The sequence below is a fragment of the Prionailurus viverrinus genome, chromosome F1 (assembly GCF_022837055.1).
Source record: "Prionailurus viverrinus isolate Anna chromosome F1, UM_Priviv_1.0, whole genome shotgun sequence".
Classification (NCBI taxonomy): Eukaryota; Metazoa; Chordata; class Mammalia; order Carnivora; family Felidae; genus Prionailurus; species Prionailurus viverrinus.
Window position 1 is genome coordinate 42,408 of NC_062577.1, and position 16,925 is coordinate 59,332.

General features: G+C 54.8%; 1 protein-coding gene across 2 annotated transcripts in view; it reads left to right on the plus strand.

Annotated features, from left to right (window-relative positions):
• The first annotated feature begins 5,260 nt into the window (after positions 1-5,260).
• Positions 5,261-16,925, plus strand: part of STUM (stum, mechanosensory transduction mediator homolog) — a 56,804-nt gene continuing 45,139 nt past the window's right edge. For both annotated transcript variants that reach the window (XM_047841030.1, XM_047841029.1), the window contains exon 1: positions 5,261-5,563. In XM_047841030.1, the coding sequence (XP_047696986.1) occupies positions 5,371-5,563 (193 nt within the window). In that variant the 5' untranslated portion in view covers positions 5,261-5,370. The remainder of the gene's footprint in view (positions 5,564-16,925) is intronic.

Below are 16,925 nucleotides of genomic sequence, written 5' to 3' on the forward strand. Positions count from 1 at the left end.
CCAAACACGTGGCTCCCGCAGGTCGAGATCCGTGACCTAGAAGGTTAATGATCAAGAAGCCCAGTCGCTGTCGTCGTCGTAGACAGAGGTCACTACTACAGCTGTGTGTCCAGCACGCCTCCCCACACCCCTGCTCTGGCTGCGGTGCCACTGATTTCTCTGGGGGCCTTTCTACCCACTCCTTGAGGGCGGAGGGGGCTGTCGGTCCCAGAAAACCCCTCATCACGGGCCTGGCCACTTTTTGTACCCGGCCACAGTGACTGAGCCAAGAGCCCCTGGAGAGAGACGTTTCCTTCCTTCCTTCCAGAATCCGAAGCAGGCTCCCGGCTCCGAGCTGTCCGCCCAGAGCCCGACGCGGGGCTCGAACCCACGAACCAGGAGATCGTGTTCCGAGCCGAAGTCGGACGCTCAACCCGCCCCGAGAGACCTCTCTCTCTGCTGGGCTTGTTTGGGAAGATGTGAGTCTGGGGCATTCGGAGGCCATCTTCCTCACCGCATGGGGAGACCCAGTCGGCCGAATGAAGCCACACAGAGTGGAGATCGTTTGAGAGAGACACAGAAAGCGACAGAGAGAGAGGCATTCGTCCATTAGGTAACTTATTGATGCGACCCGGGGCTTCTCCGGGCCTCCCGGCCACACGAGCATATTGTGGCAGCTAGGGTTCAACTAGAGAAGCAGAACTAGCAGAATCATGTAGATTAGACAGACAGACAGACGACAGAGGGATGGATTTGTCAACATAGGGGCCGGCTGAGCAAATCTGAGGCCAGACCCTCAGGGTGGGAAGTTCACAAGCAGGCTGGAACCCAATGGCAAGGTCAAAGCTAGGTGTCCACAGGCTGCAGTGAGAAAGGAAGACCCAGGGGGAAGGGAGGAGCTGGGCGGCTCAGAGTCTCCCTCAGAGAAGGCCTGTGCCCGCCCTTGACGCCTGATTAAGTCAGGCCCACCCAGGGCAACCTGCCAGTGACTAACTTAAAGTCAACCGACTAGGGGTTTTAACACACCTGCAGAACCCCCTTGCTGCAGCACCTACATTATTCGTATTTGATTGAACGCCTTGGGGAGGGTGCATGGAATGGCCACCCCCCCCCCCCCCCATCCTCCAGCCCTTTGCAGAGATCGTCACTTGTAGCCCACCCCGAATGGAAGCGGTTCTGGGGACTGTAGTTCGGCCTCGCCATCGTATCCATAAACTCTTTTTTTTTCTTTTTTCTTTTTGTATCCTGAAAGGTAAATTGGGGTTGGCTTTCTACCACTTGGGATGAAAAAAAGCTCCTCATTCCGTTGCTGTGTCTCACGTGCCTTGCGTATGTTCTCTCGCTTAATCCTCACCCCGGCGCGGAGGAGACCGGGATTATTTCTAATTTCGGAGACCGAGGCTCAGCAGGGTTAAGAAGTCATTCAGAGACACAGAGCTCCAACAAGGTCTCTCTACTGCCAATGCCACGATGCTCGTCTTTGCCCAAGGGGCCACCCCAGTGGCGTATGAATTTCTTGTGCAGTTTGGAAGCTGATCTCAGCAAAATAATTTTGTTTTTCAGCTAAAGAGAGTTCCAAAGCGGAGGTACTTTATTCCGCTGACAGAACAAGGCCAAACAACGTTTTTAAGTGTACTTTAAAGCTTTTTAAAAAAAGTTTATTTAGTTTGAGAGAGAGAGAGAGAGGGAGCAGAAGTGGGGAAGGGGCAGAGAGAGAGAGAGAGAGAGAGAGAATCCTAAGCAGGATCTGAGCTGTCAGCACAGAGCCTGATGCAGGGGTCGAACTCATGGACCATGAGATCGTGACCTGAGCTGAAGTGGGACTCTTAACTGACTGAGCCGCCCAGGCACCTCTTTTATTTTGTTTTGTTTTATTTTATAGTTTATTTTATTTTTCATATTTTTATCTTCGTGACCCAGTGCCCAGCCTGGGTATGTTGTTCTTTGGCCGATGTAACCGTTTGAGACGTTTGCCCTGTTGTGTGGACATAGTAGAAACCCCTCGCGGGAACGACGGAGAAAAGAGAGAAAGCCCACAGGAACAGTATCAGGACCGAAACAGGAGACATCATTACGGATTTTACAGACACGAAAGAGACAAGAGGGTATTATAAATAATTGTACGCCGACACGTTCAATAATGTGGATGAAAATGGACACGGTGGGAGAGACTTTTGCCCTGAGACTCCGGCGAGCCTCCTCTCCCTCCGCTGTAAATGATACCTCCTTAAGTATTATATGGAATAAGGTGGATATTTTACAGCTAGACAAAACATCCCGCAGGTGCTTTTGGGGTCTTACCAACCCCCCCACGCATTTGACACTGCTTAAAGATCTGGCCTCCATGAGACACTCTTAGTGTTTGTCCTTTTAAACTTCCTTCTCCCCCCCCTTCTTTCCTTCCGCCTCATTCCACGGTGCTAGGGACCCTCTGGTCCCCCAAACCACATCTCATGATGGTGGTTTTAGAGCCGGGGGCCCAAGTTCTCGGACATTGCTGCACTGAGAGGTGGGCTGTCCCCTAAGCAGGTTTGTGACTGCTTTGCCAACAGGGTCCGCATAAATGACACCGGGGACAGCTGAGGTCAGAGCAGAAAGTCCACGCAGCCTCTACTGGCCCTGCCCATGCTCTGGTTGGGGGCCCCTCTGGGCGGGGTTTCCTCTTGGAGGCCAGCCGCCATATTGTGACAAGTCCGAGTCACGTGGTCAGGCCACGTGTAGGCGCCCTGGGCGCATGGTCCCGGTTGAGCCAGCGCTCAAGCTATCCCAGTCCAGGTACCGGATGGGAGAATCATTTTGGAAGTGAGTCCTCGACCCCAGCTGCTCTGGCCGCCACCACCTGCGTCTTCTAAGCTGAGGCTCCAGATGTTTCCAGACCCACAGAATTTGTGATCATTACAAAATGGTTGGGTCAGGCCCCGAAATTCTAGGGTAGTTTGTCACATAGTAATAGTAAACGGAACACTCACGCCAGGCCACACCCCTGCTTAGAATGTTCCCCGTGATTCCGCATTGCCACCAGGGTAAAGCCCGAATTCCTTTGCCCTTCCTTCCTGGGTTCCCGCCCACCACCAGAGCCAGCTCCTACCCCTCACGCCTGAGACGGGGTCCCAAACACACTGTAATCCCCGGAACGTTCCCTGCTTTTCTTGACTTCCATGCTTCATCCGAGCTGTTGCTCCGTCTGGATATCTTTCGGACATCCAGATATTAAGTGAATCCTCGGGCACATTGGGGGATGTAAATCTACTTTCTTCCCTGAAATCCCACCCCCCCACCCCCCCCGCCAGGAATAATAGTGTTTGCACGGCCCTAAAACAGTTCGAAAGAATATTCAAATAACGTGGGTTATCCCCTAGGTTTCTGAGTAAAATAACTCATCCATTCGGATTCTGGAGCCACACTGCCCGCATTCCAATCCCAGCTCTATTACTTACTAGCGGGTGACTTTTGTGCAAGATACTCCACTTCTCTGTGCCCCCTTTCCCCATCTGTAAACTAGGGCCTAAAGAATACCCCACAGAGTCACGGAGCAGGGGATTAAATGAATTAAAATGGGTAAGGTGCTTAGTACAGTGCCTGGCAGAGAGTATTTGGATAAAGAAGTGTTTCTTTAAAATAAAACACAGGGGCACCTGGGTGGCTCAGTTGCTGAGCGTCTGAGTTCGGCTCAGGTCAGGGTCTCGTGGTTCATGAGTTCGAGCCCCGTATTGGGCTCACTACCGTCAGTGTGGAGTCTGCTTCGGATGTTCCGTCCCCCTCTCTCTGCCCCTCCCCTGCTTGCATTCTCTCACAAATAAGTACACATTAAAAAAAGAATAAAAAACATGACACATCTCCTGAAAGCAGCTGGCTAAAGCCATTGCTGGCTCTGGCCGGTAGCAGCTTCCGGGGCAGGCCCACGTTTGCTCAGCACCCTCAGCCCTGGCTTCTGTCACTGTCTGACTCAGTTTATCTATCAGACCCATGATGCGAGAGCCTGGGCTTTACTCTTTCCTCTCTCCCCAGAACCTGAGTCTTCTGAGACCTCCAAGAAACGTGTGTCGAACCCGGCTTTGATGTTACAATCACACTAACTCAAGCCCAGAAAAGGCTCATGTGAGTTCTTCTCAGCCACACAGGTAATTAGCGGCTAAGAAGAGACTGAAACGCTCAGTCTTGTTCATTCTGACTGCCAGGTCCGAGCTAGTTACTGTGTGTGTGTGTGTGTGTGTGTGTGTGTGTGTGCACGAGTCTGTGTCCACGGTATCACCACTACCCCCTGCTGAGCATCTGCCTTTAAATTTTATGAAGATCCGCAAAAAGTACCCTATGGTCTTACAGCATCCTCCCTCTGACCCCTGGGCTGTTTTAGGGTCATGCAAACAACTATTATTCCTGAAGACGGAGAACTTGCCTTTTCCCGATTATTCGGACAGTTCGCCGCATTGAAAAAGAGGCGGATGCTTTTGTCCGTTCCTTTTTTCCAGGTGTGGAGGTGAGGACGGCATTTTTCCAAAAAAAATCAAAACCAAAACCAAACCAACCCCCCCCCCCCCCCCAACTCCGTAGGGAGCCTCATGCCGCGGCTTGGACCCTGAGGCCGAACCTTCTCCTCGCTTCCACCAACTGCCATACTGTCAACACCAGACGGCGCTGTGCCCTCGCTGGCTTTTTAACCACCACGTCGAGCGCGCACAAGGCCAAGTCTTCCTCCCGGACGACGGTCCAGGGGTTGGATCCCAACATCCCCGCTTCCCGGCAGCAGGTGCAGGCCTTCCGCATCTGAGTGCGAGGGCGTGCGCACGTGCGTGCAGGGGAGGGTCCCATCTTAAGCAGTCTTGAACCTGTTTGAAAAGCGGTCTCCTGCCTGCAGCCCTATTACCGACCGGAACCAAATCCAGGAGAATCGGAAGGAGTTGTTGGCCTACTAGGCACCAGGCGCCGTGCGTCCCCGGCCCCCCACCTGCGCCGCGTCGTGTGCATCCTCCAGATTAAAGGACCCAACTCCCGGCTTTCGCGGCAGGGCCCGCCGAGCACACCGGCCCCCTTGGCGGTGTCCCGGGGCCGAGGCTCGCGTCGGCTCGGCTGTCGGGGGTGCGGGGGGCGCCGGGGCGTCCATCCCTCCCGGGGAGGGGGCGGACCAGCGGCTCCCTCCGCCCCCACCCGTAAGTGGCATTTCTCCGCGGGGGAGGGGGAGAGGGAGGGGCGTCGGAGCGCGGCCGCCGCGTGTGGCGCCGCCCCCTCCGCCCCGCGCCGGGGTGTGGGCGCGGCGCAGCGCCGGCCGCGTGGGGACGCGGGAGTGCGGGCTTCTGGGCGAGCCGCGCGGCGCGGGAGCACGCTGGCCGCCTGAGCTCGGCGCGGAGCCCGGGGCCCGGAGCCGCCGCCACCCGCCCCTGGGCGCGCCCCGCCATGGAGCCCTCGCACAAAGACGCCGAGACGGCGGCGGCGGCGGCGGCGGCGGACCCCCGCGCGGCGTCCTCGTCCAGCGGGGTGGTGGTGCAGGTCCGCGAGAAGAAGGGCCCCCTGCGCGCCGCCATCCCCTACATGCCCTTCCCCGTGGCCGTCATCTGCCTCTTCCTCAACACCTTCGTGCCGGGACTGGGTAAGACGCGGCGGCCGCGGCCCTGGCGCCCCCGGGTCCCGCCGCGGAGGGCACGGGGTCACCCCCGGGGGGCGCCCCCGCGCGCCGGCCCCCGCGCTCCCGGCGCCCCCTGGCAGGTGGCCGCGGCGCGTGGGGTGGGCGCCCCGGGGGAGGCGCCGCGCGGCACCCCCCCCCCCCACCCGCCCTGCGCCTCCCCCCACCTGTGAGCGCCGGGGGTCCGGCCCCGAGAGCCCGAACTTGTCCCGGAGAGCGGGGGCCGGCGGGCGGCGGCGCGGAAAGGCTCCCCCGGCTCCGAAGAGGCGCCGCTCCAGATGCCCCGAGACCCTCTGCCCCTGCTCGCCGCCGCGCGCGCCCTCCCGCGAGCCCCTTCCTTGGAGGGGCGCGGGGCCTGGCGTGGGGGGCGGGGGGAGCGCGGCGGCGACAGACCGCGGCGGAGCCGGGGAAAAGGGACACCCCGCGAGCCCGCCTGCCTTCGTGGGGTGCGGACCGTGAGGGGGCGCGCGTCCTCCGCCTCCTTCCCGGGTGCCCTCGGTTCCGCCAGCGCCCGTTAGCTCCCGGGGGTTGGGGGGACCATCTCGCTAGTTCCAGCGCTCCCGTCCGGCCGGAGGGGACCCCGTGGCTCCTTCCAGGCCCTTCTGTTCCTGACGGAGTGGGGAGCGCGCCGGGGCAATTCGGTGTCGGACCCTGGCTGCCCGCGGGGGCCCTGAGTTTCCCAGGGTCCCAAATTTTAAAACAAAGTCCCTTCCTAGAGGTAGGGGTGCCGAAGGGTGCGTAGCAGGAGGGAATGAGAAGTTTCCCCACCCTGCGTCTCCTTACCCCACCCCAATCTGCCCTCCCCCAACCCCCAGCTTGCCTGCCCGGGACCCCCTCCCGTCCCCCAAATGCCAGTGGGACTGGAGCGACAGGCGCCTCTGAGCCCTCCCCAGGAGCGAGCCGGCTGCCAGCGTATAAGGCTCCAAGTTCCCAAAGAGGTCAGCTGGAAGTGCTTTTCTGTTTTCCTTTGGCCTTTCTCACGGCCTCGGGCTCAGCGCGCTCAGCCCGGCCGGAGGCCGTGGCGGTGATAGCCAAGGTCACACCCACCCACCCACTCGGGTCGGATTCACATTCCCTTTCGCCCCTACTGGCGCTTCTGCGCTGGGCGGCCGCCCCGCCTGGGTCGTGGAGCTGTCCGAGCAGGCGGTTAGGGGTCCCCTCCGCGGCACCTCCAGCAGCCTGCACCGCCCTGCCCCGGGGTGGAGTGGGGGGTCGTCAGGCCGGCTCTCTGCAAGTGTAGACTCCGGGAGGAAGGCTGGCCGATGTGAATTGCGTTGGAGATTCCCACCTGCTGGAGTACAGAGCACCGCCCAGCCATCTCTCCAGGATGTGAAGCTCGTGTGTCTTCACTTTTTCCTTGTGGCGAAGTCAGTATCACCTGATATGGTCCTTTGAGGAAACCGATGCGTGTGGCCGGGTAGGAGATGCTGTACCAGGCTGGGGCCGGCTGAGGGGATCACCTCCAGGAGGGGCAGCTGCCCACCAGGGCACCTGCAGGCCTCCCCGGGTCTCACCTCCCCAGGTACCTTTCCCACCCGGTCCTGCCTGCCGCTCCTCCTGGGCCCCTGCTCTCCTGCCCGCGGGGTCCAGCTCTTCACGCTTCCCTTTGTTAGATCCGAATCCCACGGGATTTTTGTAAGGAACCTTCCTGGGAAGGCAGGAGAGAATAAAGAGAAAAATAAGCGAACCGCCAAAGGGCTAAAACCGGTGAGCCGAGGGGGTGCAGATGTCTGAATTGTCAGCAACTGAATCCGGGCATTTTTTTTTTTTTTCCGTTTCGTTTGGGTTGCCTTGTATAGTTCACTGGGCGCACAGCCCCCGCTCTTCTCCGTGCCGTGGGAGGGGTTCCTGATCCTGGGTGGTGTTTCTCCTCTGTTAGTCGGGGATGCCTGTCACTCTGGGTCCTTGAGAGGATCGAATTAAATGATAGAAAGCCCCGGGGTGGGATGCAGGGGTGGTGCTCCGGGGGTGGTGGGTTCCTCTTGCCCTTGTCCTTTCTGCAGAGCCGAGCCCTGCCCCCACCTCTGGATGTGTGGGGGTGCTCTTTGGGGCCTTTGAGTCCTGTGGCTCTCTCTGCTCCCCTCGACCCGCAGGGGAGCCCCGATAGCAGAGCAGTCCCGGTGAAACTTACAGGTGGTTTTGTTCTGTCCTCCATGACTGGTGTCGGTGGTCCCAGCGCCTGGAAATCCTCTCCTTGGCCGAGACCCTCTTCTCCAGGTCCTTCTGGCTCATCTGAATATTTGTGAATATTAACAATATTTATGTCTGGCTCTGCCCTTTTGTGACACGCGGCCTGTTTCAGTCCACGTGCTGTCATTCATTCCACAAACGCAGAGCGACCACCACAAGCCAGCCACCGGGCCTGACGACGAATACGTCGGTCGGGGCGTCGTAGACTGTTGGGGAAGATTGATGCAAACTTTGAATTTGGTGAATGCCGTCTTGGCAGCAAGAACAGAGCGTTTGCGCGCAGTTAGTTGATTCTTCCTGTGTGGAAGTGGGGTTCAGAGAAAGGCTCCCAGGGGCGCAGTAGTAGGTTAGACCCTGCCGAGGAAATCAACCCCACGGCCCCAAGCATTTGGGGTTGTCATTTTCCCCGGGACTCTTTGGAAACTGGTCAGACCGTTGGCCCAAAGATCTTTTCTTTTTTTCTGGAAATGCCTTTCTCTGCAAGTCCTCTCTTCATTTGCAAATCGAATGAGAGAGCAAGTGGGGGGCTGAATGAGGCCATGTTTTTCCTCTAATGCAGGTGTCTCCCGCTCACCCAGTGTGCAGGGTCTGCGTGAGATGCCGAGTCCTTATAATCCCCGGGCCTCCTCGATGCAAGTGTCCATGCTGTTAGGATGTCAGAGGGATGCTTCCTCCCCTGGGGAAAGGAAGGGAAGGAGCAGTGATCTGTGATCACTCTGACTCCTCACGGGAACAAAACAAAACGAATTTTAAAAATGGACGTGATGGTGGGGCGCCCGGGGGGCTCAGTCGGTTAAGTGTCCGACTTCAGCCCAGGTCATGATCTCATGGTTCGTGAGTTCGAGCCCCGCGTCGTCGGGCTCTGGGCTGACAGCTTACAGCCTGGAGCCTGCTTCCGATTCTGTGTCTCCCTCTCTCTGCCCCTCCCCTGCTTGCACTCCGTTTCTCTCTCTCTAAATAAACGTTAAAAAGAAGTTTAAAAACGGATGGTGGTAAAGAGAGTGCCTCCCGGCAGGCCCCCCCCATGTCCCCCTGTCCCGTTCGGTGAAGTGCTACTCATCAAGACCATCGTGGGCAACTTCACGGTCCCAAAAGTAGGGCATTTTTAAGTTTCTATACAATTATTCATATGTGTCGTGAAAGTTCCTTGTTAGGACCCAGCATGGACAGAGGGTTTGTCTGTTGGTCAGGGGCGACATCACACTTTCGTATTTGAAGATTTTATGTGTCTCGATTGACTTGGTGAGACGAAAACGTTGGTTACAGGGGAGTGGTGGGGAGGAGAGCCTCTACTGACGGTTAGCCATTCTGTCAGAATCCTGTTGGCCATCCATCTGCGGTTGGACATTCAGAAATATTTCATCTCTCTCTAATACCCTGCCTAACTCTTTGACACTCAGCTGAAGCCTTGCTTCCCTAATAAGAGCACCGCAGGCCGGCTCCGCTTCTGTCTTAATTCCCCGTAGCCCTGAGGCTCAAACCGAGGACGAATATTGCCCTCTCTTGTGGCATCTTTTGTACTGTTGGCTTTTTGTTGCTGTTTTAAGAGTTTACTTTTTGCCACTCTAAACATAAGTTCCTTGAAAGCAGCAACCATTTTAAATTTCTCCTTGATATTTGTGCTAATTATGCTATGAATATGCTATGCGATTTATGAATGAATATGGACTTAGAAGCATACTCCTGGAATAGGGACTAGAGATCATCCGGTCTGATGCCTTTATTTTATATTTAAGTGTGGCAGTCCTGAGGATTCAAGAACCAAGGAAGTTTACATCCTATTGGGCCTTCTTAAGGAAGTTATTTGAGTACATATTTCAGCAAAACCAGAGAGTAAACCAAGAGAGAAGATATGAGATCCAGGAAACAATGGATCCAATTCAGGGCAGCCATGAACATCCACCGGAGGAAAAATTGTTCAGCGGGTCTGAGAGCAGTCAGTCTTCTTTAGAGGGGGAGGATGAAGGCGCTGGGGAAGAGTTTTCTGAGGATGAGGTGAGAAGGGGACATTCCATAGAGTTAAGAGTGTTATTGGGACTGCCAGAAATAAAAGCTTTGTTAAAAAACAGAAAGCAATCAGTAACTGCAGTAAAGACAAAAAGCTGTGCAAAAGCGTCAGGACCCAAAAATGAAGCAGCCTGCCCAGTTAGATCAGGAGGTCAGCAGGCTTCGAAAAAGAAGAAGAAAAATATTCCACACGATAAATGGAGTGAGACAGAATTTGGAGGGGAGTGGGGATACAGTGCAGCACACGTTTCCTCTACCAACAATAGAAAAAAGAGACGTAATCAGCGACTTCAGAAAAACCAAACGTTTTTCTTTTTTTTTTTTTTTTTAATTTTTTTTTTCAACGTTTATTTATTTTTGGGACAGAGAGAGACAGAGCATGAACAGGGGAGGGGCAGAGAGAGAGGGAGACACAGAATCGGAAACAGGCTCCAGGCTCCGAGCCATCAGCCCAGAGCCTGACGCGGGGCTCGAACTCACAGACTGCGAGATCGTGACCTGGCTGAAGCCGGACGCCCAACCGACTGCGCCACCCAGGCGCCCTCCAAACGTTTTTCATGAAAGGCATAACTCAGATAGGAAACAAATCAAAATGTGGCCTGATACTGAGCAGATGGTGAAATATAAGAAAGGCTCTTTTAAGTGCGTAGGGCCTGGCTCATTGGAACAGTGGCCCACACTATGGGCTCTCAGCTCCTCTTTGACTCTGCAGCAAAGAACACTTGCTTAGTCATAATAATATACATGCTGCTCGGTAGTTTTCAACTCTTCAACGCAACCACAGACAAAGCCCCGAAGACTGCTTAATAACAGCTATAACGGAAGATGTAAAGATGTTCCATCCGGGCGACGTAAAATGAAAACCATAGCTCGTAGAACTTGGCAAGTGGATTGTGGTAGATTAAATTATCGTTCCCGATTCTTCAGTGTCCTCCCTGAAAGAGGATGCCCACCTGATGCCATATGGCTTGCCATGCTTCCTGTGGGAGGGGAGTACTTCCTTCCCTGCCCACTGATAACGGGCTTGGCCGCGTGACTGGCTTCAGCCAGTTGAATGCGAGTGGCGGTGACCGAGCAGACACTTAGAGAGGCGTTGTGAATTTCTGGCATGGTTCTTCTCTTTCTCCCGTGAGAATGGCCGGTGGGGTCTGCTCGGCAGTCTGCCTCCCAGAATAAAGAGGACGTCAGAGGCCGGGCACCCCGTGTCGCTGAGGTTTTGTTGTCGTCGTTAAGCATTGGCGAGGGGGGTAGGGTAGAGGGTGTGAATGCCCTACTCCTGTAAAGCGAGATGCTGTCTGTAGTTGGCAGCCCGAGAAATAAAGGTTACCAAGGTGATCATAAAGGTTGCCAAGGTGATCAGTCGATGAACTGAGCTAGAGTTATAGGGACAGTGGGGCAGTAGTGATCTCCTGGGATAATTTTGGAGGGGACGGCAGGAAGACGAGGGGTGACGTCAGTAAGCTAATCCCACGTAGCCTAGCAGAAAGTCAAGGGCCAATGCTGATGAACTAGGAACAAACGATACCAGTACGCTCTGGAGATCAGGGAAACACCAGAAGAGTTCCCGCCCTTTTCTGACATCACCAAGGTTTCTGTGTCGACTGGCTCATTCCCAGTGGTGCGTGTACCTGCTGAAATCGTCCCCCGCCCTTTAAAACTAGCCTCTCTCGGTCCTGCGCCATTCCCCGCGCCACGGCCACGGCCCTCTCTCTCGGCTCCCGCAGGAAGTATGCGGGTTGGCGGTCACCCACCTCCCCTTGAACCCACTGGCCTCTGCCTCCATCACTCACCTGAATTGTGCTTGTCGGGATCGCCGGCACCTCCAGGTTGCTAAATCCAGCGGTCAGGTCTCTGTCTCCGTCTTCTGGAACATTCGGTAGCGTTGGACGCCGTCCCCACTCCCTCCCCCTTGAAACACTATCTTCCCCCGGAACACCTCCCGTCCTGGTTTTCTCTGCACCTCACAGCTCCTTCTCTGTCTCCCGTGGTCGTCTCGGCAGCCTCCAAACTTGGGGGTCCCCGGGGCCCTTGAGGCTCTCAGTCTCCGCCTTCTCTTTGACCTTGTTCTTTTTCCCGCCTACGCTTGCTCCTTTGATGTTCCTGCTGTTTCCTGGCCTTCAGTTGCATCCTTAAAAAAAAAAAAAATTTTTAAGTTTATGTATTTATTTTGAGAGAGACAGAGAGAGCACAAGCAGGGGAGGGGTGGAGAGAGAGAGAATCCCAAGCAGGCCCCTCGCTGTCAGCACAGAGCCTGACACGGGGCTCCAACTCCCGAAACCCTGAGATCACGACCTGAGCCTAAATCAAGAGTCGGGGGCTGAACTGACGGAGCCCCCCCCCCCAGGCGCCCCTCGATTACATCCTTATAATAACAACTTCCAAAGCCAGATCTTGGTTTCAGAGCTCTCCCCGGATTCCAAGGTCTCGTACCCCACTGACTTCCTAACGTCTCCTCTCAGAAACCAAAAGGCATCGAGACGTAACCTCTCTAAAACCAACCCCTGCTGTTCCTCCCTGGACCTGCCTCTCCCTTCGTTCCCCCCACCCTCGCAGCAAATGGCATCCTTCCAGGAGCTCAGGCCAAAAACCCGGACTCATCCTTGACTTTGCTTTTTCTTGCACCCCACGCCCAATCTGCCAGGAAACGCTTCTGGCTCTGCTTTCAGAATCTCTTCGGCATCTGACCGCTTCCTACCATGCCGCTTCTGTCTCGCTGGCCCAAGCCCGTCTTCTCCCGGATGATCTCAGTGGCCCCATAAATGACCTGCTCACCTCTATTGATGTCCCTAGTGGTCCACCCTCACCGTGACTGCCAGAGGGATCCTTTGAAAATAGGATGGAGTCAGGTCATGTCGTTTTTGAGCTGGAAACCCTCCAATCGCTCCGTGTCGCTCGGGGCAAGAGCCCAAGTTTTTGTCATAACCCACGAGGCCTTGGGCCCGAACTTTCCCAAAGAGATAGAACATGGGCCACAGGTATAACCTAAGATTTTCTAGGTACCTACGTTATTCAAGATAAAAACAGGAGGAATGGACTTTAATAGATATTTAACTCAATATGTCCAAAGTACTTATCATCCGATGCGTATCAATAAAAATTATTGGGGCGCCCGGGTGGCTCAGTCGGTTGAGCACCGACTTCGGCTCAGGTCACGATCTCGCGGTTTGTGGGTCCGAGCCCCGCGTCGGGCTCTGTGCCGGCAGCTCGGAGCCCGGAGCCTGCTTTGGATTCTGTGTCTCCCTCTCTCTCTGCGCCTCCCCTGCTCTCTCTCGCTCTCTCTCTCAAAAATAAAAAATAAATAAAAATGATCAGTGGAAGGTTTTGTGTTTTTGTTTTGCGGGCTAAGTGTTCAAGACCTGGTGTGCGTTGCTCGCTTACGACACGTCGCAGTTTGAAGCGGCCCCACCCCGGGGCTCACGGGCCACTGAGACACGGCCAGCGCATCTGTTTCCCACGGTCCTGCGGGTCATCGCCTCCTCTCTGTCTCGCTCACTCTGTTCCAGCCCCACCGGCCTCTTTGCCATTTCTTGAATATTTCAGAGGCACCTTCTCACCCTAGAGCTTTGACATTTGCTGTTCCTTCCGCCTGGCGTCCTCGTCCCACAGAGATCTATGTGGCTCGTTCATTCGCGTCCTGAGATCTCTGCTCCTGTGTCACCAACACCGCGAGGCCGCGTATTGGTGTGGCGGGGCGGCCACGGCCAGCGCCACAGACCGGGTGGCTTGAGCGACAGGAATTTATCTTTCTCACAGTTCCGGAGGCTGGCGTGAGGGGCTGGGGGTGAGGACTTCAACCTGGGGACTTTGAGGGTATGCAGTTCAGCTCAGACACCTTCCCAGAGGATGTTACTTGGGACTGCAGCTCCTCCCCACCTCCCCACACCCCTACCTTTCCCTACTCCGCTTTCCTAAGGAGCACTATTTTTTCCTACCGTCTGTCTCCTGGAGGAGGGCAGGGTTTGTTGTTTGTTTGGTTTTGGTTCTGGTCTGCTTTGTTCATTGCTGTAACCCTGCACCCTGGAACAGAGCCTGGTTTATGACAGAGGCTCCACAGACAGAAGCTGGATGGATGATGGGTTGGGGGAGGGGGTGGATATGCTAAAACCAGAAATAGAAGTGATTGCCTTTTGTGGCACCCGGAGGGCTCCATAGGTCAAACGTCCGGCTCTTGATTTCAGCTCAGGTCATGATCTCACAGTTGATGGGATCAAGCCCTGCGTTGGGCTCGGCACTGACCGCACGGAGCCTGCTTGGGATTCTGTCTCTCCCCCTCTCTGCCCCTCCCTGGCTCGTGATCTCTCCCGAAAGAAAAGAAGTGATTGCCCTTGGGAAGCTGGGCGCGGAGCAGGGAGAGGTGACGTAGGGGACAATTGCTTTCCCCTGAAAGCCCCTTTTTCCCTATTTGATTTTTTGAAAAAACTATATACCTGTATTGCTTGCTTTTTTTCTTTAAGTTTATTTGTTTTGAGAGGCGGGGGGGGGGGGAGGGGCAGAGAAAGGAGGAGAGAGAGAGAGAGAGAGAAAATCCCAAGCAGGCACCGTGCTGTCAGTGCAGAGCCTGATGTGGGGCTTGAACCCACGAACCATGAGATCATAACCTGAGCCAAAATCGAGAGTCAGACGCTCAACCGACTGAGCCCCCACCAGATGCCCTACATGCTTTTTTTTTTTTTTTTTTTTTTTTTTTAAAGGATAAGAATCAACGCTATGGAAAGAGAAGGGACTTTTATACCCTGTCAATAGGAACGTAAATTGGGATATCTTTTCTGGAAGCCAGTTTGGCCCTTACGTATTAAGAGTCTTAAAACGTTCATGCCCTTTAATTCAGTAATTCCGCTTTCAGGAATTCATCCTAAGGAGACAACCAAAAACAGGGACAAAAAGTTATGCATAAAAATGTGCCACGAAGCATTATTTATAACCTCGAAAATCGTAAACAAACTCGGCACCTGGCTGGCTCAGGCAGTGGAGCGTGTGACTACTTGATCTTGGGATTGTGAGTTCGAGCCCCACGTTGGGCACAGAGATCACTTTTAAAAATGGTGTTGGGGCGCCTGGGTGGCCTAGTGCGTTGAGCGTCCGACTTCGGCTCAGGTCACGATCTCGCGGTCCGTGAGTTCAAGCCCCGCGTCGGGCTCTGGGCTGACGGCTCAGAGCCTGGAGCCCGCTTCCGATTCTGTGTCTCCCTCTCTCTCTCTGCCCCTCCCCCGCTGGCGCTCCCTCTCTCTCTCTCAAAAACAAAACATTAACAAAATTTAAGAAATGGCGTTATAAAGAAACCCAGTTGACAACAATGGAAGAAAGGTTAAATAGATCGCGGCTGTCTTTATGGTAGAATATTATATACCTATGAAAATAGTGTTTACAAAGTTTCTGATGATGTGACAGAAGGGGGAAAACGTAGGTTGAAATTGTGCCATCAGTAGGGTCTCAAATCTTTGTTGTTTGCTTGATTCCAAGGTACCTCCTTTCCCCACGGTTGGGATGTTTCTAAACGGGAGGCTGATACCAAGAGACATGACCTTTTTCCTTTCTTCCCTAAAAAGTTGCCAGATTAGCGGCGTGTCCTATGGTCGACAGACTCTTAAAATCCAGCCGACGCAAGGTGGAACGTAGCTAGGTAAATAGACAGATGGGCAGAAAGAACCAGAAGATGGCACACTGAGATGGTAACAGGTGGCGAGAGCCTGGGGGATCATTTTTCTTCCTTATACTCTTCTGTATTTTCCAAATTTTCTAAAATGAACATAAAATGCATTACTTATTTTTTTTAAGGTTTATTCATTTTTGAGAGAGACAGAGCACAGGCGGGGTTCGGGCAGGGAGAGAGAGGGAGACACAGAATCTGAAGCAGGCTCCAGGCTGTCAGCCCAGAGCCCGACACAGGGCTCAAACCCACGAACCGTGAGATCATGACTCGAGCTGAAGTCAGACGCTCAACCAACTGAGCCCCCCAGGCTCCCCTGTGTATTACTTAAAAAAAAATTTTTTTTTAATGTTTATTTTTGAGACAGAGAGAGACAGAGCATGAACGAGGGAGGGTCAGAGAGAGAGGGAGACACAGAATCCGAAGCAGGCTCCAGGCTCTGAGCTATCAGCACAGAGCCCAATGCGGGGCTCGAACTCACGGACTGTGAGATCATGACCTGAGCCGAAGTGGGTCGCTTAACCGACTGAGCCACCCAGGCGCCCCTGTGTATTACTTTTCTAACTGGAGAAGCTGAATAAACATTGTCTTGAGCACCCCGTCACTCTCACGAGCTGTGTGACATGCTCAGTGACTCTCCCGTGGGATGTGTCCCATTATGGGTTGGGTCAGGGGTGACTGGGTCCAGTTCAGTAACGCAGCTGGCCTCCCCATTTCTTCTGAGATGTTTCGAGGGCCCGAGCTGTTGGAAGCGGTTGGTCAGCAGGGGATACGGAAGAAGTTTGTGTTTCAAAGAAGCGTGGCCCGAGTGCTGAGCAGGGGACAGTGACTTCCGAGCGCCCCCAGCAGCGTGTCACTTTCCGGGCATGCAGTATGCCCCTACTGTGTTTCAGGTCTGTACTGGAGCTGAGGAACCGAGTCAGAGAAGACAAGGCCCCACCCTCTAGGAGCTGGCTGGCTGTCGGGGAGGGGGGGCGGAGCAACGGGCGTGTGCGTTAATGGAAGAATGTTCTGGGACCAACTAATGCGGTGCACAGAGGTGAGGGAATGCGTGTCGGCAAAACTGGCCTCGGAAAACGAGCCATGGGCTGAACAGAATGACCCGGGGCAGGGGGGCACCTGGGTGGCACGGTCAGTTAAGCATCCAACTTCGGCTCAGGTCATGATCTCACGGCTCGAGGGTTTGAGCCCCGCGTTGGGCTCTGTGCTGACATCTCAGAGCCTGGAGCCTGCTTGGGATTCTGTATCTTCCTCTCTCTCTGCCCCTCTTCTGCTCGTGTTCTGTCTCTCTCTCAAAAATAAATATTAAAAAACAAACAAACAATGACCCAGAAGGGAGGGGGGCACGGAACAAAGTGACATTTCCGGTTGTGCGTCAGAGTCCCGAAGCCGCAAGTGTCACGGACGTCAGGAGGCCTTGGAGGTCGTTCCGGACCTCAAGAGCGTGAGACCCGGAGCCTCTGTGTCTCCGTCTGTGAAATGGAC